Source organism: Euprymna scolopes, chromosome 17, assembly GCF_053919585.1.
Source record: "Euprymna scolopes isolate OS-2025 chromosome 17, ASM5391958v1, whole genome shotgun sequence".
Classification (NCBI taxonomy): Eukaryota; Metazoa; Mollusca; class Cephalopoda; order Sepiida; family Sepiolidae; genus Euprymna; species Euprymna scolopes.
The window spans coordinates 71,723,084-71,745,810 of record NC_136498.1 but is presented as its reverse complement, the minus strand read 5'-3'; the positions used below and the strand labels follow the sequence as shown (position 1 = coordinate 71,745,810).

General features: G+C 36.2%; 1 protein-coding gene across 1 annotated transcript; it reads left to right on the top strand.

The window, feature by feature from the left end:
* The first annotated feature begins 6,882 nt into the window (after positions 1 to 6,882).
* LOC145297013 (uncharacterized) lies at positions 6,883 to 8,085 on the top strand. The gene has a single exon (XM_080143234.1). It carries the CDS (start codon positions 6,883 to 6,885, stop codon positions 8,083 to 8,085), a length of 1,203 nt encoding a protein of 400 aa, XP_079999360.1.
* The last annotated feature ends 14,642 nt before the right edge of the window (positions 8,086 to 22,727 follow it).

Sequence of the window (22,727 nt, the reverse complement as noted above, 5' to 3'; positions counted from 1 at the left end):
TATATTCTGTTTATCTAACCTTGTTATTTATGATATAGTCTTATTTATTTATGATATAATGTTATTTGTTTATGATATAGTGTTATTTATTTATGGTATATTATTGATTAATGACCAAGGACGTAATGTAATTAATTGCTTGTTATGACAAGTAGTGAGTTTATTTTAAGAGTGTTGTTAATGTTCCTGTGTTTATATGAGAAGGCTGCAGTTTATTTCTGCCCTCTTATTTATTTTGGGGTTATATATTTTTTTATTTGTACTGATTTATTCAACCTCAGGTTAGCTTGGTTTCTATCTGTAGCTAGTATTTTTGTTTGTATGTCTTTGTTTGGGTGGTGGCTGTTAGATAAGTGTTTATAAAATGAGGACGCCCTGGTTATAATGTGTTCCGTTATGCGTATGTGCAATGACCTAACTGTGCTGCTGATGTAGAACTCCCCGCATACCGTCCATTGTATTTGATATACTGAATACGTGCGTTTACATAATTCTATATATTATTGATGAATCAATTTGTAGAGTGCAGAGATTGTTGTCGGTTAGTTCTTTACTTTTTGATTAGTGTTGTCTCAGTCTTGGTCCGGAGTGTGTCGAGTTTTTATTGTTTTTTTTTTTAATTTTCTTCCTTTGAAGATTGTAATGCTGGGTATGGGGCAGCCAAACCAGCGACCAACATTGCCCCGCGTTTTATTGAAACCAACCGAGAGCTCTTTTTAGTATCCTCGCCGTTCCCTGCTTTAAGGATGGCTAATGTTATTTTGTCACTGAAATGCGGTAGTTTTAAGAAACAAGTGTTGGAGAGTGTGTATTGTGGTTTTTTAGGTGTTTTTGTATCGGTATTTAGTGTTTGCAGCGTATCCCATTTGTTTGAATGCTTGCCGAAAACGCTGAATGAAAGTAGTCTTGTCTGTGTCACTAGTACATTTGTTAAGAATCCTATTTTAGCTTTGATGAGGAGGGAAGATTTATACTTAACGAGGATGTCCCTGCAAGCGCTATTCCTATAAAATTTTTTGAAAATAAAATTTTTAAAAAGCTACAATAATTTCCAACAATACTTAATATTCATAACAATTCGTATCCTGGAAATTGATTTGACAACCAGTCTGCGACACTGACATCTGGAAATAAATAAATAAAACAGACAAAGGAGAGCCTCGCCGAACAGTTGTACACATTTATATTCATTTCACAGCCCTGAAGAAGAGATACTACTCTCGAAAATTAGGGACATAACACCTACCATCTTATACGACACATTATGTTGGCAAGTAAACGCTATATAATTGAAAATTATTGAAAATCTCTTCTAATATTTTCAGTATTCTTTTATATGCTAACTTCATTCTACGGTGTTTCCTACGGACCTCACTAATATAGTATTAAAAACAACTCCTTTCACACGTTTTTTTTTTCAATGTCAATAAATTTAAGAAAGACAAGTTCTTTTTTTTACCTAATTGGTTATAAAATAATGAGATTGTAAAATATTTTCGTGTGTAGAAGTTCCTTGGGACATCAGTATTATTGGGAGAGTTCCAGGAAAATATAATGCCTCTGAAACACTGTTCTAGAAAATCGAGAGCATGAAACTGTGATTCTGTGTTTGTCTTGGAATGAAAATAGCTATGGTTGAATTCCTGTGGTTTCATTTGATTAACAAGCCCTACGTCTCACAAAAGAATCCAATTATACACGTTACAGATGTACATATCCAAGCAATTGCTAGTCAAGGTTTCACGTGTCCTATGTTCTCTTCTGTGTTCTTCACGGTTAGCCTTACTGCTTCAAAATGTTCAGCCCTCCTGGAAATCTGCGCATCACATTGTCTACGATCAGATGCTGGCGTTTCCCAACTGTAAGCAGGAATACTAAAGTACGGTAAACTCAATTTGGCACTAAATCGGAATAATTTAGGAAGGTGGGGGCTTGCGTTGGTGTCTTTTAACATAAATAAGCTCATCATAAAACAACCGTTTGTGCAGTCCACACTCATCAAGTTAGATGAGATAAGCAGCTCAATGTATTTGGTTCTTAGTCACGATCGTAGCAATACTCGTGATTTGGGCATTGGTTCAGACACTTGTATTAGGAACAAAATTGACCAACTACAATCAAAAAATGTCTGCAGCAGTGCTGATCAAATCTTTCAGCTGTTTTATGTCTGATTGATTCTATGTTTCAGAGGCATAAAGACTAACGAAACACATGTTTGATATATTAAGAGTTTAGTTGTCAGGCGTATATCAGCGTCAGATCAGACTCTATCTTCCAACCTCTCAAACGTCAATGATGCCTTTCTGATCATCTGTTACATCTATCATTGGAAAAGTATTGTCAAAGTAGACGAAATTGATTTCAAAGCGCTTCCTATAAATACAGACTATACGGTCACATGTATATCACCAGAAACAAAAGTGTTCCTGATTTTACTTTTTAGTCAAAAGTAGGTGCAAAAATTCAAAAATCGACCCCTGACTGATTGTATATCCTTTTGAAAGTGTCTCACTAGGTCATCATTATCAGTATATAATCGATTCCTGACAAATCCATAACTAACAAAGGATTAAGCCTGGGATCTTCTTGGGTTCAATTGTTTGCAATCTAATATGGATATCTATATCACTATTATGAAAAGCATTTAAGAGTACAGTTTTATAAAGTGGAACCAATGTTGGTACAAGCATATCACTCCGCTTCACCTCATTATTAACGTGAAGTTAATCCGACCATTGAAATTAATCCCCCTCACATGACGATGAAGTTACTGAGACTCTTCAGCAAAAGCAAGTGCACATCGAATTTTCAAAGTACTTCCCAGAAAGCGTCAAATGGCTTTCTTAACGTTTATTTATAGCTTTGTATTGCAGAAAAGTGTGTAAATTGTATAAACAACTAGCCAGACTCGTTTCCCAGCATTGCCTAGAATAATATAAGAAAATGCTAACTAAAGGTGGGTTCCCTCTATCGAGATAGAAGACTACTCATACTATAAAAAAGGGGCTTATCATTCCCACTTACCTCCCTTTAATACACTAACAATCTAAAAATAGGTCTGTCGAATTAACCAATCAGAGACCCCCGTTTATTGAGTTCGCTTTTAGAACAATAGTCTCTTCCTCTTTTAACCACAGCTCGTCCATGAAGCAACAGGTAGGAAAATTCCTCGCCTAAAATTTTGTGCCTACACGAACATTACAAGAGCCGTCTAATTCTTTGGAAGTAAAAGAACTTTATAGTTGGACTTTCTCTAAAGCCGCAAACACAATAAGTTTTGCAAACTTGTAAATTTTATTGTTTTAATAATTAATACTTTTTCTATATCCTGTTTTGTGTCATTAGTGAATCCCTTTATTTAAGTCTGCTCCAACGAACTTCGCGGCAATTTCGGACTACAACCCTCCATTTGCCAAATTCGCTTTATTTTTCAAAACTTAAAAAACGTTTGGCTGCTTGAAAAAAAAAGAAAAAAGGGAACTAATAGACACATTAAAAAAAACGAGAAAAGTCAACTTAGATAGCCCTCTATAAAATTAAATTTATTTCATTGCTTTGTAAAAAAAGCGTGTCTTTAAAGGAAAAAATTCAACTCGCGTGTGAATTACATTTGTTGAAGAAAAAAAATTAAAACTTATTTCATTGCCTTTGTAAAAAAGGGGGTGTATTTAAAGAAAGAAAATCTACCCGCGTGTGAATTAAATTTGTTGGAAAAAAAAAATTTAAACTGATGTCATTGCCTTTGTAAAAAAAAATGGGGTGTCTTTCAAGAAAGAAATTCAACCCGCGTGTGAATTACATTTGTTGAAAAAAAAATTAAACTTATTTCATTGCCTTTGTAAAAAAAGGCTGTCTTTAAAGAAAAAAATTCAACTCGCGTGTGAATTACATTTGTCGAAAAAAAAAAAATTAAAACTTATTTCATTGCCTTTGTAAAAAAAAAAGGGTGTCTTTAAAGAAAGAAAATCAACCCGCGTGTGAATTAAATTTGCTAAAAAAAAAAATTTAAACTAATGTCATTGCCTTTGTAAAAAAGAAAATGGGGTGTCTTTCAAGAAAGAAATTCAACCCGCGTGTGAATTACATTTGTTGAAAAAAAAAATTAAACTTATTTCATTGCCTTCGTGAAAAATCAAACAATGCACGCACGCACAAGGACTGGCCTTAAATAACGACAAATTCCAGCACGTGTGTTGTAACGCTTATAACAACATCATTAAAAAAATGGTAAACATACCTATTTTTTTGTTTAAATTAAATACTTCATGTGTTCTGTTGGGGTCTCTTATTTGTGACCTTTGAAAAAAAAGGGGGGTAAGTTTCTTTCATTTTTGTTGAATTACGTCTGTTTATATTCCTCCAGTGAATACTTATTTGTGACTTTCTTAACCTCTGTTGTAAAAAAAAACACATAATTTTATTTATAACGTTTGTTTTACTAAGACAAACTGCTTCATTTAATGTGCTATTAATTTAAAGGGAAATTGGCATCGCGTTTTGATTACAAAAAAAAAAATCACTTACCCGAGGAAGCACATTAATAATAAAAATAAATTTTAAAAAAATGGAGAATTTCATGGCCTTGAAAGGTATGAAACCACTCGTGGATTCACGGAACATTTTAAAGGATGATATCCTTACTATTGAAATGTTGGAAGAAGGTGAAGGACCGACTAAGAAGACTTACCAGGAAGAATTAACCATTATCAAGGATATGCAACTAGAGGTTCGTACCTTAAATAACAAAATTAAGGGACTATGAATCAAGGCAGAGCTTGATTTGAAGGAGTGTGGCTTCGTGGAAGAACAGAAGAAGGAAATTAGATTTCGGACTAGCTCCAATGACCGCCTTTCTGTCATAGAAGGCTCTGTTATAGAACACGCCCCACCGGAAAAATCTGAAGCTGCCCAAGTTCCTCTGCTGTCGATCCCTAATTTGCAGTGCGCTACCTTCAGTGGAGTCAACCCCTCTAAGTTTGAATTTAAGAATTTTCTCTCTCAATTTAAAAATTGCACCGATTCCATTAAGTCTGGTAGGACCAAACTGGCCTTTCTAAAAGGATATTTGAGCGAGTATGCCCTACAGCTCGTCTCTCATCTAACATTAGAAGACGAAAATTACAGTGTGGCTGTGGACTTACTAACCAAGGGGTTCTTAGATGTCCCCTTCATCATAAACGAAATCTTCAAACAAATCATTTCTGGTTCTCCTCTTTATGAGCCCGATTTTGTGTCTGTGAAGCAATGCCTTGCTGAAGTGAGGGCAGATTTATCGGAGTTAAAAACCTCATATCGGATCGATTTTTTTGAAGAAAAGTCTCCTGGATTTATATTGCGTGAAAAATTACCAGCGATTTTGAGAAGGGAAATTAGTCACCGAGTGGGATCATTTACCCTACTATGTCACAAATTTTTGACAACTACAGTGAGGCCATTCGTGCTCTTTCAGGAAATAAAAAACAATTTCGGTCATCAGAAACACATTTTAAAAAAGACCGGGGACAGGTCAGAGTCCACGAAAAGAAGAATAATAATGCTGCCTTGCAGTATTTTGTAACAAGCTCTCCCAAGACTTACTGCAAACTCTGTACTGTACGTGGCCACACCATGTCGGGTTGCACTAAATTTTCTTCCTGTGACGACAGAATTGAGAGATGTAGACAATTGAGATTATGTACAGCGTGTTCCAGTTTTAAACATAAAAGTGAAAACTGCCCTGGACTCCAGACCAAATCACCTCTCTCATGTAAATTATGTTCCTCTAAGGCGCATATTGCTCCATTGTGTGACGGTACCAAAAAGGTAATTTCCCTATTTTCACACATGCTTGAAAATGACATTCTACTGCCTATTGTTACTATTTCCTTGAAATACTGCAACCAGAGGACGACTATTAACTGCCTTTTGGATACGGGAATCCAGCGTTCTTATTTTTCTAAAATAATAGTAAAGGAGATAAGGTACCCTGATGAAAATCCTAATACTTCTGACTACCAAATGAAAACTTATTCTGGTATTACCCTGAAAACTCTTGAACAGGTTGTACTAGAAGTTAATATAGAACCGGGGAAGCAATTGCCTATTCCTGTCCTGATTGATGAACAATTTAACATACAATTTGAATTTAGTAATTTCAGCAAGGTGAAAGCCAACTTGAATAAATTAAACTACAAGTTGGCATTTGCAAGTGATAACCAGAGTGATACTATTAAAATACTGGGTATCATTGGTATTGATATATTCCAATTCATGACAAGCTCCAGGGTCATTGATTGCATGAATGGACACGCCTGGGATTTGCCTCAGGGGATTGCACCCTTTGGAAATGTCCAACATTTTTTTATATCCTCAGCAGATAACCTCTGTGGGGACTAGCTACAGACTTTGCCGTAATTACCATACAGTAGTTTCGGAATATGCATACTGTCCTGAGCGGCAGTTAAATTCCATATTAGAACCCAAATCTACATACCCAGACCCATTCCCGGACATATTTGAAACTTCAGACGTGGAAAGAAACTTGGAGAACATGTTTGCTGTAGACTCAGCTGCTGCCCCTCTTGGAGAGGAACTTGTTAGCGACTACGACAAGGAAAAAATTGAGACATTTAAGTCGTCCATTGAATTCAAGGACAATTGTTATTTTGTGGACTTACCCTAGCATAAGGACAAGGTCAGTTCAGTTCCTTCCAACTACCAAGTCGCACTTAAAGTGCTAGAAAGAACAATGCTTTCCTTGAGAAAAAGGAATTTGGAGGAAGCGTACACTGACATGTTTCGTCAGCAGGAGTCTGAAGGGATCATTGAAAGAATTGCACTCAACCCTTGAGATTTCCACAAATACATCTGGATACCAGAAACAGAATCAGAGATATTCGAGATATGAAAGAGAGGTTGATTAAAGAATTTGGAGTAAACATTCATTACAAATATGTACCCTCTGCTGACAATCCGGCCGATCTTCTCTCTCGAGGAATCACTCTGGAAAAATGTAAAGAGAGATTTGACCACTGGATTTACGGGCCTTCTTGGCTGGTTGAGGAACCTGAAAGATGGCCTACAAATACTTTAAGTTGTCTAAGTTCTGAAAACAAATGCCATGCGGAAAATGTTTTCCATAACACATTAAGTGAAACAATAAAGGAACCATTGATCTCTTATGAAAGGTTTTCGAACTTTGATAAGCTGTGTCGCTCTACTGCCTACATATTCAAATTTGTCAGAGGATGCAAGCGAACAAAAGAACAGTCTGATTCTATCCAAACTGCCAAGATTTACCTGATAAAAATGATGCAACTGGAAGCATTTAATAAAGAAATTGCATATCTAAGAGATCCTCTTAATAAGGATATTCCCTTACTTGTTAAGAATCTTAATGTTTTTATGGGTTCTGACGGCATCTTAAGAGTGCATGGGCGAATTGCTAATTCTTCTAGGTACGACTATAATTTGATTTACCCCATTTTAATTGCCAAACGGAACCCTCTTACAAAGTTAATAATCTTGGATAGCCATCTTCGATGCAAACACTTAGGCATAGATACAACAGTGACTAAATTAAGACTATCTGGATATTGGGTTCCTCAAGCGAGACAGTCTGTGAAAACAGTGATTTCTGATTGCATTACCTCCAGAAAATTCAATAGTCTTGCCTCCAAATACCCCAAATTGACTAATTTACCCAAACACAGGGTTAAGTTGATAAATCCATTCCAACACACTGGAATCGATTATACAGGACACATTTGGGTAAAAAGAGATGGGAAGTCTCATAAAATGTATCTATTGATTTTTACATGCATGAATGTGAGAGCGATTCACATCGCACTTGTGCCTGATATGAGCACGCAAGCCTTCATACAAGCATTGATACGCTTTTCTAACCTTTATGGAACACCCACCCACATATACAGTGACAATGCTCGTGCATTTGATGCAGCCTTAGGTGGTGATGCAATTAGACATCACATCAGCAGCAATGAATTTAGTAAGTCATTTACTAAATCCGCCATCAAACTCATTAAAATACCCTTATACTCCCCTTGGATTGGAAGTACATGGGAAAGGATGATTAGAGTGATTTAAAACGCTGGGGCGCTCCAAAACTGATTATTTTAACCTTCTTACCCTCCTATCTGATATCCAAAGGGCAGTTAACTCAAGACCCCTTACTTACAGATATTCTACAGATGTGGATCTACTCCTCACTAACACCCAACTGCTTCATTCATCCAAACATAAACTCTGAGATTTCCTTCCATTCCGATTCACCCAGTTTTGTTGAGACAGAACCTACCTCCAGATCTCTGCTTGTGACTGCCTTGGAAAACAGAGAAGAGTTGAGGGCAAAATTCAAGGACCTTTGGCACGACGAGTATTTACTAAGATTGCGGGAATCTTGCAAGGACTTACATGAAACTGAATTTCAAAATAAAATTAAGGTCAATGACGTGATCCTTATTAAAAATCCGGCCAAGCCCAGACCTTTCTGGAAGCTTGGCAGAGTTGTGGAACTTTTCAGTGGCAACGACGGCAAAGTTCGTTCTGCCCGAATAAAAAGAGGTGATAATTCAGTAGAAACACACAGCCTCAAACATTTATACCCTTTGGAGTTGTCCCTCACTCACAGCTATTTCCCTGACATACCAGCCGACGAAGAACCTGATGAAGTCATATCCTCTCCTAAGAAAGCTAAGGACGCACCAGAATCTTCGGTTGAAATGATAACTAACCGGCCTAAGCGGATAAAAAAAAACCCAACTCTAACCCTGATTACCATTACTTTTGAAACATATATTGAAATTAGGCCATAATAATGCCTAAAAATATTTGAAAAAAAATACTAGTTAGCCATGCAACGATTACATTCGTCGCATTTTGTTGTCGTTGGGGGAGTATAGAAAAAGGGCTTATCATTCCCACTTACCTCCCTTTAATACACTAACAATCTAAAAATAGGGTCTGTCTAATTAACCAATCAGGGACCCCCGTTTATCGGGTTCGCTTTTAGAATAATAGTCTCTTCCTCTTTTAACCACAGCTCGTCCATTAAGCAACAGGTAGGAAAATTCCTCTCCTAAAATTTTGTGCCTATACGAACATTACAGGAGCCGTCTAATTCTTTGGACGTAAAAGAACTTTATAGTTGGACTTTCTCTAAAGCCGCAAACACAATAAGTTTTGCAAAAACTTGTAAATTTTATTGTTTTAATAATTAATACTTTTTTCTATATCCTGTTTTGTGTCGTTAGTGAATCCCTTTATTTCAGTCTGATCCAACGAACTTCGCGGCAATTTTGGGACTACAACCTCCATTTGCCATATTCGCTTTAATACTTGAGAGTATCTCGTACCTCTACAAGCCCACCATTCGCCCATGCATGGAGTATTATTGCCACATCTGGGCTGGTGCATCTACCACTCGTCTATCCCTCCTAGAGATGGTCCAAAAAGAGTTGTCACTCTAATCGATCCCACTTTGTCAACTAAGCTCCAGCCCCTGTCCCATCGCCGCAATGTTGCATCACTCTGCTTGTTTTACAAGTATTTTAATGGAATGTGTTCTGATGAACTTGTTTCACTTGTACCTCTTCGACGTACACATTGCCGACAAACCCGGTTAGCGATAAGATCTCACCCTTTAATGTTGATGCCTCTAAATGCCAGAAAGATTTCTATTTTAATAGTTTCTTCCCGCCGAACGGCTGAACTTTGGAATTCACTTCTTTCTGCCTGCTTCCCTGGCTGTACTGATATGCAGAAGTTTAAATGTAGCATAAAGATTTATGGTAGACATAAACATAAATGTAACGTCAATAATGCTAAGATTTCAAAGAGTTGTGATATAATTTATTCAGATTGCATAAAATAGAATATGGGTGTTAGCAAGTACAAGAAATATTTTTCCTCGTATATTTTCGAAAATTGCATTTTACGGCACTTCTGCAGGACAGTGACATATTAGCAACAGAGGCGAGTTATCGACCTCTATTCTTCGAAAGAGAAATGATGTCTAAAGACCATTATGTGAACCTTAAATATAAACAAGTGTTTACGATAACGCAAAAAATATAATAACAACATAAATAAAACATAAATATATGAAAATCGAAACATTTATTTTATATAAAAAATGTATCAAAATATGAGTCAAAAGTTCCCTTTAGATCAGCGGGGTTAAGCAACGTTGAGCCTGATCAGTATTAAAATAGGTAAACATTTAGGAATTCCAGGTGCTCTATATGCTTTTCGCTTAATTCAGCATTGTTTCCAGTCATCCTGGACTCTCCTTGCCACTGGATTGAAGCAGTACTGATTCAGTAGATGTGTAATTGGGGGTTATATAACCCTTGCCCCATAATTACACGCACATCTACCCTTATAGCGAGTATGCATATTCTCTTGAGACTGAACGGAAGCATCGATATCGACACGGAATGTATTCCGATGAACTTGGTGCACATGTACCATCTCCATATAAATACCGCTGATTAACTCGGTTAGCAGCAAAATTCAAAACTTAGGTCTCTTGATGCTGAAAAACCGTTTGCTCTATTAATATCTTTCCTAGAATCGCTTACGTTTGGAATTCTTTACCTTCTCCGTTTCCCCAGCATGCATATATTAAGACGTAATGTAAAAAATAAACACATGACTGTACGATTACCCACTTCGGATACCCTGTTTAAATAAGCTCCTACATCCCTTACGCCTCAGTGACTATATTTTGTCTTAAGTGGGTGAAACTAAAAAACTTGAAAGAAAATAGAAATTATTGATTAATAATAGATAATTAAATTATATATTACAACAAACAGGGCACACCCGGCCTTATCATATCGTAAAATACGCTTAAATATATTTTAATTCATGCAGATTTCGTATTTATTCTTAAAGAGCCAATTCTCTATTGAATATTATATTCTACCTAATACATCATATTGGTTTCAAACGTTTAGAACTTTGACTTGGATGCCATCGGCTAAAATCAAAATCAAGACATTTAGCGATCCAGTCGTGTTTCCTACCTATGCAGTTATCGAGTTGCAAGTAAGAGGGATTTAATATTAAACGAATAGATGAATTGAATTTGGGCATGCGCAGAAAGAAGTAAAAATGTGTTGGCAAGTTGAAATGAACAGTTTTCATTTCAACTTGTCAATATTTTTGTACGCGTTATCCATCCATCCAAACAAAGATTTTACTTGTTACACACCATCTTTCGTGTATGATCAGTATTTGATATTAATTTCGTTGTTATGTGACCAATAGTGTAAGAATTTATCAGTTAAATATTACAGACAAACACACATACATACTACTGTTTTCTTTTTATATATAAAACATAATACTCGTCGTAATTTTCTGGTGGTATATTAGTTTCAAATCTTTCAGAGAACCTGGTGAATATAAAAGCTGTCATAAAATATATTAATTATCTATTTACTGATAGATCACCACATTAAGTTTTCAGACAATGTGACTTCATTTTGCTTGCCACATGTATATTCTAGAGCATTATGGGAAGGGGTATCTTGTATTAACGGGTTAATTGTTTTTGCTTACGTTTCTGTAGTTTACTTTTACGGATTCTTTTTTCAAGCTTGATTGTTTTTTTTTTTAATAAATGTTTCCGTTATTTACTGCAAACAAGGCCATCGAGACGTAATGGCTTGTCGTAAATTAGATGACATCCTAAGTGAACTGTAATGTAGTGGATATTTGTTCACATTACGTTTACATATTTGCATTTTCGTACAGTTGGAGAACATGAAACAGGGTGTGAATTCGGAAAGATAGCGGATCGAAGAAAGGAATTGTTTGAGTAGAGAGCTTTACCCCATCTGGGCAAATTCTCTCTAGCGTGGGAAAATAGTCCTGTTATAATTAGAAGTGCACCGTGTTATGTCATCCTTGGGAGAGGCCACATACTACCGTGAGGAATGGGTCTCTTTTAACTGTGAAAAGTAGCGAAATATGACTCGGAAGACAGAGAATAAGAAAAGAAAAGGGACTGAAGAGAATCTCACACTACTACTACTACTACTACTACTAATACTACTACTACTACTACTACTAATAATAATAATATTAATAATAATAATGATAATAATAATAATAATAATAATAATGATAATAATAATAATAATAATAAACGCTAAATTGTTAAAGGGTAAAATAATTTAAAAAAACGAGGAAAGAGAGCACCAACCAGGCTTCCACTGGAAGTGTGCGAAAGTACTGGAATTTAGGAGTGACCTTACTATCATTCAGTTTTCAGGGAAGACTGATCGTTGTGGCAAATGATGAATAGTTGTTAATTAGCTGTTGCTAGAATGCAAAATAATTTATGCTTCCCTCTTTAAAACTTTCACGGAATTATTTTTTTTTTTTAATTATTTGGACTAATGTCCTCATCTTCTAGTTGTTGTTTTCACGACGTTCCGGCCAATTATTTCTCTGGCCTTCGTCAGGGTAACCGCGACGGGATAGCAATGTCGAATCCCCCAACTACATCCACGTCAATTGCTGCCTTCAATAGCTGTTGTCAACTCACGACGGTTTAGTCAACTAATCCTCTGACCGGCTTTGGGTAGAACTGAAACCGCTACCTCTACAACAGTGCTCACCTGGATTCGTAGATATGTCGCATCTCTATCCACTTCACTATGGGCCCTAAAGGACAACTAAGGTTGGATTTTTTAGTGAGTTGACAAGAGCTATTGAAGGCAGGTTGAGCACTGTTGTAGAGGTAGCGGTTTCGATCTCACCCAAAGCCAGTCAACAACTAGAAGTTGGGTAATAGTCCAAATAATTAAATAATAAAAAATTCAGCAAGATTGGTTTAACAACGTGCGGGTAAGCATTGTCCTGGCTAAGAATTTGGTCTTTTTCTGTTGACTAATGCTGGGTGTTGTTGTCGAAGTTTCTGATGCATTTCACATATCTGTTGACAGTACTTCTCCGCCGTAAGGGTTTCTTTTGCATTAAAAAAAACTGTAATGAATGAGAACAGTCGCAGATTACCAAAAGTTAGTATGTCTTTCTTTTCGTGCTTCACAAAGTATAGTGGAGCTTCGTCGGCGTCTAACCACTGAGCTGAGCGTCACCAGTTGTCGTAAAGAACCTACTTTTCATCGCCAGACACAACTCAGTCGAGAAACAGTTCGTTCTTGTTGCGTAAAAGAAGGGAATATGACACTTCATAACGGCGTTTCTTTTCGTTCTCATTTTAGTCGGGAGGCACATATATATCAAGTTGTTTTTTGTCTTTTCAAGGTGTATTAAGTGGTTGAATAGCATCGTATCTAATTCAGAAGTAAGTTCTCGAGCATTTTTGCGTGGATTTTCTTCGACTAAGGCTCTTAATTTATCGTTGTCAACATCCGATAGCTGACCACTACGGTCATCATCTTCGACTCATCGCTACCACGAAAATTAAAAAAAAACATTGTATTGTGCGTTCAGTTGTGGTTCCTGGGCCAAACGCTTGATATCGCGAGCTTTTTCAGCAGCTTTTTTGGCCTAGTTTGAATTGAAATAAAAAAATTGTACGAATTTGCTTTTCTTCCATCTTGCATTTAACGTTATGAAAAGAAGACATATTTGTATTAAAACGATTGTAATTTAAACGATTAGAAAGAGCGGAATAACTCTCTTAGAATGATATGTAAAGTAAAGGTATTGTAACGAAGACTTATTTGATAATACATCTTTGGAAATCAAAATTAAAAAATATAAAAATATAACTTTCTTCTCAACCTAATATTTCATCAACTTTACTGGAGAAATTGGAATGGAAAAACGGAAATTATAATAGGACAGTGAAAGGCGGCAACAACTTTGATGCCTAACAGAGCAACACGGGATGCACTATATGAATAGGTTCACAATCGGATTTGGGGATGCTGAAGAAAAGCGAGCATGTTATTTACGACTAGGAATTATCTTACGCGGACTATAAAAAGTCGTGCTGGAAGCTTTCTTAAAGATTAAGGAATAGCGCGCGTGGAATACATTATTAGTCACGGGACAATTGTGGAAATTGGTTTACGGAAAGCATGACAAGAGGAGCGGACAGATAGGAATATTGTGAATAGGATAAATAAAAGATAAAAGAGACAAGTTTCTTATAAGGAAAAAAAGTGTACGGAATGAAGTATAACATACGCGATTTTCTCTTGCGTTCACCACTACTTCACTAACATCACATAAATTTCGACTCTTCGAATACGTAACCCTTAAAATTTTAAAGTAGAGAGAAGAAAATATAAATGAGGAAAATTATCCTTCTCTAAAATATATAAAAAAAATTTTTCTTTTGTTTCTCACTTTTTAATATGCTCGTCCGTAAAAAAGATACAAAAATTAGGAAAAGTGTCAGTTATCTCCCCTTGCGATCACTATACATTGAAAAGTTCAAATAAACACAAATCGACACTTTTGTTGAATTCTGTGAAACAATAATACATTAAATAGTAATGCGCAATAGTAAATGGACTATCTACATTCTGAAGCAATAGAATAAATGCATCCTGGTGTAGTATTCAATTAAAAGAGAACCTTCAGACCGTTCACGACTCCTGCCGATCGATTTTATATTTTTATAGATTAGCCCAATCGAGAAATTGCGAGAGCAAACGCTTAAATTATAGCTATCTCAACATACAGATTAACAAAGACGAAAATGATGGTTATAGTTATTTCATATTTTGTTACTTTATAATAGAAAATTATATTTAAACCTCAGGAATGAAACATTTATAGCTAAACCCGCTATATTACATGTGTGTCTGCAAATATTTTTTAATTGCAGCTGTTCTAAAGGGATAAAATAGCGTTAAATTAATTAAGGATTTTTTAAAATTAAATTTTAGCGAAAGGCAGACGATTTATGGAGCATAATATAGAGTATCTTTTACTTTCGCCATATTTCTTGAACACTGGTACCACAAAGGCAATTCCTGCTCATAATGTTATTGCAGTTATAAAAAAAAAGACGTGGATTATTTTGTAGTATTAGATGAGAAAAAAATGAAGATTGAGCCTCCGTGTATTATTAGTTATGAATAAGTAATTTAAAATTTACAAATTTATTAATTGTTCCCCTCAAAAACATATTTTATATATATATATATATATATATATATATATATATATATTTAAATAAGGGAGTAGTCACCAACAATGTGTATTTTATTATTCCGTGTCTTGGTTTTTCATTGAGAATTATGTTTGGATCATTATAATAATGTTTTTAAGTCATTGAAATCGTTTTTACGCGCGTTTCAGACGTTCTTTGAAGCGTCCTCGTCAGAAATTTTTTTCAAATGTGTTGGAGATGTAAAAATGGCAATTTTCGTAGTTAATTTGAAGTTTTTCCAAGGGGTGGAGGCTTGTAAGTGTTTATTATTCATTGGCATGCTCAATTTTTATTACTCTTTTATTGGGATGGTCGAGGGGGGCCGCTGACCTGGTTGTAGTCGCTCTCTCTTTATGCTGATGTTGTTTTCTTTTCCTTTAGGGTGGGGTAGGGTGTGTGTGTGTGTTTGTGTGTGTGTGTGTTTGTGTGTGTGTGCGCGCGTGTGTGTGCGCGTGTGTGTTTGCTTTTATTGGTTTGGGAATGTGTATATTGTTTTATTGTGTTATGAGGTTATTTGCTTCCCTAGGAAGGCGACTGCGATCCGAGGTCGTTACTAATGTGCCTGTGTGAGGGGAGGACCAGCTCTTCTGAAATAAGGGTAGGGGTGCTTTCATTCTATTTTGATATTTTTTTTTTGGATTCTTGGATTTTAGTATTGTGATTTTTCGTTTTAGTCTTTTCGGGTATGCCTTATATTATGCTTGTTTAGAAAGATGGGTGTATTTAAAATATGTATAGGGGATTTTTTAATGTTTCTATTTATTTGTCTCCCCATGTAGGTATGGCCAGACCCAGGATCGGTTCCTAGTGTGGGGAAGATTTTGTTCCCCAGAGGGGGGCATTGGAGGGGGTATAGGTATGGGAGGGGGATGATAGAAGGGATGATAGTTGTTTCAGTCATGAGGGGGTTCTCCTCCACTGACTGAGGAGGGAGCGAGGTGTTGGAACAGATATTATACTATGGTTCTAGGTGTTTCCTAGTGTTGTTGGTTTCGAGGTTAAGTAGGATTGGTATTGTTCAGTGTGTTGTATTAGAGATAGAGGTGTTATGTCTGTGTGTGGTTGTATGCGCGCACGTGTGTGTGTTCTTCGGTTATGATTTATGTGTGGGTGTGTATAGGTGTATGTGTATGGATGTGCATGCGAGTGTACCTTGCATTTCATGTTTTTGTGTGATGATATTAGGCTCTGTTCAGTTCAGGAGTGAATCTGGTGATGAAGTTTTTTTCCTGTGTAAGTAACTAAAAATAATATTATAATGTTGTGGTCAAGAGATCAGATTAAAGTCAGTTTAAATAGGAATTTATATGATGACGTTACTTGAAAGCAATGTTTTATCAAGAATTCAAAGTTAAATACATCATAACATATAAATCGGTCTTGCCGAATTTTCAAAGCCCGAACCATATAGTTATTCGTCTAACACATTTATACGTCGATACTTGATTCGGTTTATCCTATTTTCTTTTCTTATTTTGTCTTACTTAATCTCTTATCACCGAGTATAATTTATCCTGTTCCAGTATTTTTAACAAAATACTTATTCTAGCTAAGAAAAACTGTTAAATTGAACACACTTTCGCTTATTCACTGAAACAGATTAAAAGTAAGTTATCGTTTTATATTTCATACACATGACTATCAGAAGACGTGCTGGAAGGAGAATAGAAAGTGGACATTGAGTTTATTTCCGGCAACTTCGTAACTCTCCTTTCATTTGTTCTGCCTTTAATTCTCACATTTAATGCCTGATATTTATGACAAAAGAGAAAGAATTGTTGTTTCCCGGGTCGTCCTCTAACTATCAAACACTGATTGTTGGATAGTTTTTTTTTACCTTGAAGTGACGATTCTTTTTAACTTTTTATATCAAGTAGCTTCGTGTCTTGTCCATAAAGATTATTTACTCGTGAATTGATTGGCCCCAGGTTCTGAAATTGAACATTTGAAGATTCATTGTTTTACATATATTACAAAATTAAGGCAGGAGATTTTAATTTTCGTTTATTCAAAAGCAAGATAGATATTTTTAATATTTTACTCACGGACAACGCCGGGTAGATATATGTAGTAAAATATATAGTTAAAATTGAATGGTCGTCACTTTTACTTCGTCCATGTTTTCAAACTAGCAAACGATCAGCCGTAGATACAGTGTTAGCACCAGGAAAAAGTTAGAGGCGTTGTCAACGAATCTGAGGCATGTTACATTTTTTTTTATCCTCTATCGACCATTCGATTTTTTTTTTTTTTTTTTTTGTAATTCGCCTTAAAACTTTTATTTCCGCTTAATTACGTCACATCATAGGAGTTAAAGATAATTAATAAACACATCTCATTTGCGGGGAGTTTTTTTTTCTCATATTTCAAATCAAAGTCCCGGCCTGTAGAGAGTAATATTCATTAAGAGAATTAAATAAATGACTTTTGAGCGAGGGAGATATAATATTGCAAAACAACACAGCTCCACAGTTTAATTTTCTCGTTAGACGTTATTGAATTTCGGTGTTCAATGTGTTATCATTGTTTTATTTTCTGAAGTAATTTAGCGCTGTATTCAACTTTCAAATTAAAAATTCATAGAGTTTTTGGTTTATTACTTTGATAATCTTGTGACATCGACTCTTGTTTTCTATTAGACCCACCCCTTCTCCTTTTCTAATTATTTGCCTCTTTTTTGTAATCTATTTTAACCTTTTCTAATCTCATTCTATCTTACGCTTTTCGAACTCCCTTCAATACGTTCACTCTTCTTTTTGTTTTACTTCAGTCGAAGTTCCCAGAAATCAAGTGTAAGCCCCACTTCCTGGGGCTTACACTTGATCCTTATATGAGACACATAGATATTCGATTATTCTATTAAAGCCCTTCCTTACCTCTTAAACATTAAGTAAAAAAGTTGAGAACAAAATTTCACTTTCTCCAAATTAACCAATTAATTATGTTATACCATACCTTTCTGGTGATCTCTTTGTCTTATTGGGTTCCAGGACAAAATCCATCTCGTCTGGTTGAGTATCCATTTTTGTGCCATTACTTGAAACAACATGGAGAATATGCACCACCCATCGTAAAACCAGTGTTGGTTTGCAATAGTGAAGAGATTTTATTTGGGTCAGGAATATCATGGGATTTTGAATATTTGATCAGAGTTTATTTCTAGGAGAAAAGTTTCCTCGTGCCAGGTTGTGCTAACAAACTTCTGTACAGAGTGACCTTAGAGACTGGATGATAGTGTCTAGTAGACATTCAAGTTCTCTCCAGTAGGCATTCAAATTCACTACGTTATATATACGTGATGATATGACGAGTTATAGTGCAAACAGAAATAGATATATGCCTTGATACGATCTTGGACTACACCTAGCTGTGAGAACCCAATTTGTAACTTTCGGATAATATGGAAATACTTCGATATGTAATCTCTATCAGAGATCAATCTACAAGAATAGTTCCAAAGGTAAAACATTATATTTATTGTAACTCGGAAAGTTGAAGAGCTATGAAGACGGAAGTGGTACTATTAAAATGAGCGGCTTTCCGTGCTCCAGAATTTTTTTTTCTACATAATCCCTAACGGTTCCAATGCACATTTGTCCGGACACCAATGAAGTATCGCTACTCCTGACGTACGTTGATGGTAAGGATAGCTTTTATTATTTCGTCAGTATCTGCAACAGAAAAAATTAAACTGTGAGGCCATGAATGCATAAGTTCAGTCATCATAACAATGCAATCTGCAATCCTTCTGAGCCATGCAGGCGGAAAAAAATTAGGAGGCATTACTTTTGGACGCACCTCGTATGTTTTATCGGACACATTATCTATATTATTTTGCAAATATTGATACAAAAGGATGTAGATATACTATTTTTAGGAAACTAAAAATAATCTAAGATTTTTATTTGTTTTTGTTTTTTTTTAGAATAATATTTTCGAGGCGATCTTTTGAACAGACATAAGATGGTCGACAATAAATCAAACCTTAATGTAATTAATATGCTATGGCCATCACAATGAAAAGAAAGACATTTTCCTGTTAATTCTTATTTTGTTTTACTGGACCAATCATAAATATGTCCCTGGATGTATATCTAACAGCGCGGACGTGCGTAGGTTAATGCATGCGAGATGTCGTCACCCACTGGGAAAATGAAGACTATAAAAAGAACGATCACATGAGAGACGTCACAGCCGTGACAAGAAGTCACGCGTGGTGGGTGAATGAGAAAATACATGTCGTAAACAAATAATTATTCATATTTGACAAAAAAATGGTTTCTTTAAATAAAACGCTTTTAAACTGTGGAAAATTTCCGCATGTGTTCATCGAAAATTAAGCGCTCAATTCAACTTTCATATATTATTTAAAAAAAGCCATAGCAGATTGGCTTAATACTTCGAGAAACACGTGGTGCTGAGTCTTATTTTCTACTACTACTACTACTACTACACACACACACTCTCTCTCTCTTTCTCACTCTCTCTCTCTTTCTCTCACTCTTTCTCTCACACACCTGATTTTCAAACTCTTTGTGTAACATAGCGCAGATGCGTATATGCAAATGCATGCGAAATGGCGTCACCGGTAAACAAAAAATATTATTTAAAGAGAGAGAGAGAGAGAACGATAGCGTTAGAGACATGAAGCACGTTCGAGATCACGTGGGAGGCATGTATAACGCTCGAGGGTACGTTTGTAGAAGACGATCACGTGGGTGACGTCACGGCTGTAACAATGAGGAAATAAATATCGTTATTACAAAGAAAAAGCGAGTTGAAGTTATTTTTTATTTTTTGTCTAGTTTGTGACGGAAGCTACTACGTGTTGGTTCTTTGACTACGCTACATTTGTCCCTCATCTTTTCCTTTCTATTTCTTTTAACTTTTCTATCCCTAGTTATACCGTACATTTTTATCCCTTTCTCCCCACGAAATATTATGTATATGTGCTAATATGAAAAGTCTTAGTGCGGCTACAAACAGATATATGCTCTTAATACGATCCTAAACCACACCTAAAGATCAAACGAATTTGTGAGGAATGTGGAATCACCGATATATGTAGTCTCTATCAGAGCCCAATATGCATGGTTCTAAGTAGAACACCAGACTTCTTTTTGATGACCATATATACAGATATCTTTGTAAAAAAAAATAGCATATACTCCAAAGCTATGTCATAGATTTTGCAAATATCTTGTATAAAGCAATAGTTTTATACAGAGATTTGTATAATCATGATATATTACGTTTTCTCTCATTCAAGCATCCTCAAAAACAAGCTGTTGATCCTTTTTCGTTGGGGCTGACGATGACAAAGAAAAAAAAGTAAACCGAGCTACTTATATTTACATACTTACTAAAACCTACGGAAAATGACCAGAAATAGGAGGGTGAGGAAGCAGAAAACGTAAAAGTGAATTTTAAACAAAAAAATTAAAATAACAGCTTCCGTTCTGTCTCCACTTGGATCTTCGTACCACTCTGTTGTATCAATTAAGATAAAAATGAAATGTATTAAGTCCTCGGACGTACCTCTCCATCGTACAGTATATCTGTACACTATGTCTGACGGAGATAGCTTCCGTAAATTTATATCAGATCTACCTCTGCGTTCCATGTTTAAAAAGGATGTGTCCTCTGTAGTATCAGACCTGACGGAATGGTTAATTGTAGGTACAGACCGTTTCATACCATCGAAAAAGTTCCAGCAAAAACCTAACAATCAACCATGGATCTCTCCAGAATATGCTGCTACCATTGCGCACAGAAAAACTGCTTTCAGGACTGCCAGCAACCATTGTAAGAAAGTAATAAAGAACGCAAGAGAGTTGTATGTTCAGTCCGTCAAGTCCAAAGTAGCTGAGCAGCGGCTTGGTTCCCACCAGTTTTGGCAAATAGCAAACAGAATCCTGAACAGAATCGTGTGCTCTATCCCAACTATCAACAATGGACCTGAAGTAATCTCGTCAGCATCAGACACATCCAAACTCTTCGCCAAGAACTTTGCAGCTAATTCTATCCATCGCGATTAATGCCGCCAACCCCCAGTATTTCCTCAGAAAACACGCCATGCGACACGCTATGCGACATACAAATATCTGTACGTGATGTTGCCAAGCTAATCAAAAACCTTGATTCCAGTAAAGCAACCGGCTCTGAGAGTATTTCAATTATAGTACAAAAAAAAACCTCAACCAGAACTAGCGCCCATACTTCCAAAACTGTTTTCTTAAGGAGAATTGCCTCACATTAACCTGGAAAATCTCATCAGTATGCCCTGTACTTAAGAATTCGGGTGACCGCTCCCCTCTCTCTCTCTCTCTCTCTCTCTCTCTCTCTCTCTCTCTCTCAGTGCAGGCCAATAAGTCTCCTTGCGTCATGACTAAGTTGCTGGAATATGTGTTAAATACAGAAGTAATCAACCATCTCCGCAAAAATAACCTTCTTAGTGACACACAATATGGTTTCCGTTCTGCTAGTTCTACAGCAGATTTGCTTATAGTTATATCACATAGGATTAGCGAATCTCTCGACGGAGGCAACCTTTCTAGGGCGATTGCTCTTGACATATCGAAGGCCTTTGATAGGTTATGGCATAATGGTTTACTCCAGAAGATCTCAAGCTATGTTATAGCTGGAAATGTATTTTCAATTAATAAATTATTTCTCTCTGATAGGTTCATAAGAGTAGCAGTTGCTGGGCAAAAATCAGAAGCTCACAGTACTAATGCTGGAGTCCCTCAGGGGTCCATCCTGGGCCAAACTCTCTTCCTGATTTACATTAATGATCTTCCAAATCACATCCTTACATCGTTCGTAGACATTTATGCTGATGACACTGCTATCTATGGTAGCACATCTAAGACCGTAAACGACCAAGTTCTCTCCGATTCTCTCTCCTCTGATCTTGAGCACGTGGTACAATTGGGAAAGGAGTGGGTGGTTTCATTTAATGCATCTAAAACCAAGCTTTTATCTTTACATCATCAACGCTCTTATCCCCATCTGGTATGAATTGGAATGAATGGCTCTCGTTTTGGAGAGACCTCATGTTTTGACAAGCTTTTGGTCTTGACCTTTACTCTTGATCTGAAATGGAACACGTACATCAAATCTGTTTCTAAAGCCGCTGGAAAAATGATGGGATCCTTCTATCGATTCAGTAGATATCTTACTGCTGATGCAATTCTCTATCTATATAAGAGCCAGGTACGCCCAAGGATGGAGTAGTTACCATATCTGGGCAGGAGCTGCTAGAAAGAACTTGTCCTGTGCTGATAAGGTCCAAAATAGACTCCGTGGCCTCGTAGGAGATATCTTTTTCTTTTCCTTGCAATCTCTATCTCACAGAAGAGATGTTGCGAGTTTGTCTCTGCTTTATCGTTAGTTTCATGGAAAGTGCTCAAATGAGCTTCAATCTATGGTCCCCCTCGCCAAACTTTCACAAGAAACACTCCTCTAGCTGAAAACACTATCAATAATTTCCCCAACTCTTTTTCTGTGGCTAAACCTAAACGTAGATTCCATGAACAAAGCTTCTTTCTTAGAACTGCACGCCTGTGGAATTGTCTTCCGTTTT

Coding starts and splice junctions, on each gene's coding strand:
- LOC145297013 (XM_080143234.1), top strand. CDS start 6,883: ATGAAAGAGAGGTTGATTAAAGAATTTGGAGTAAACATTCATTACAAA.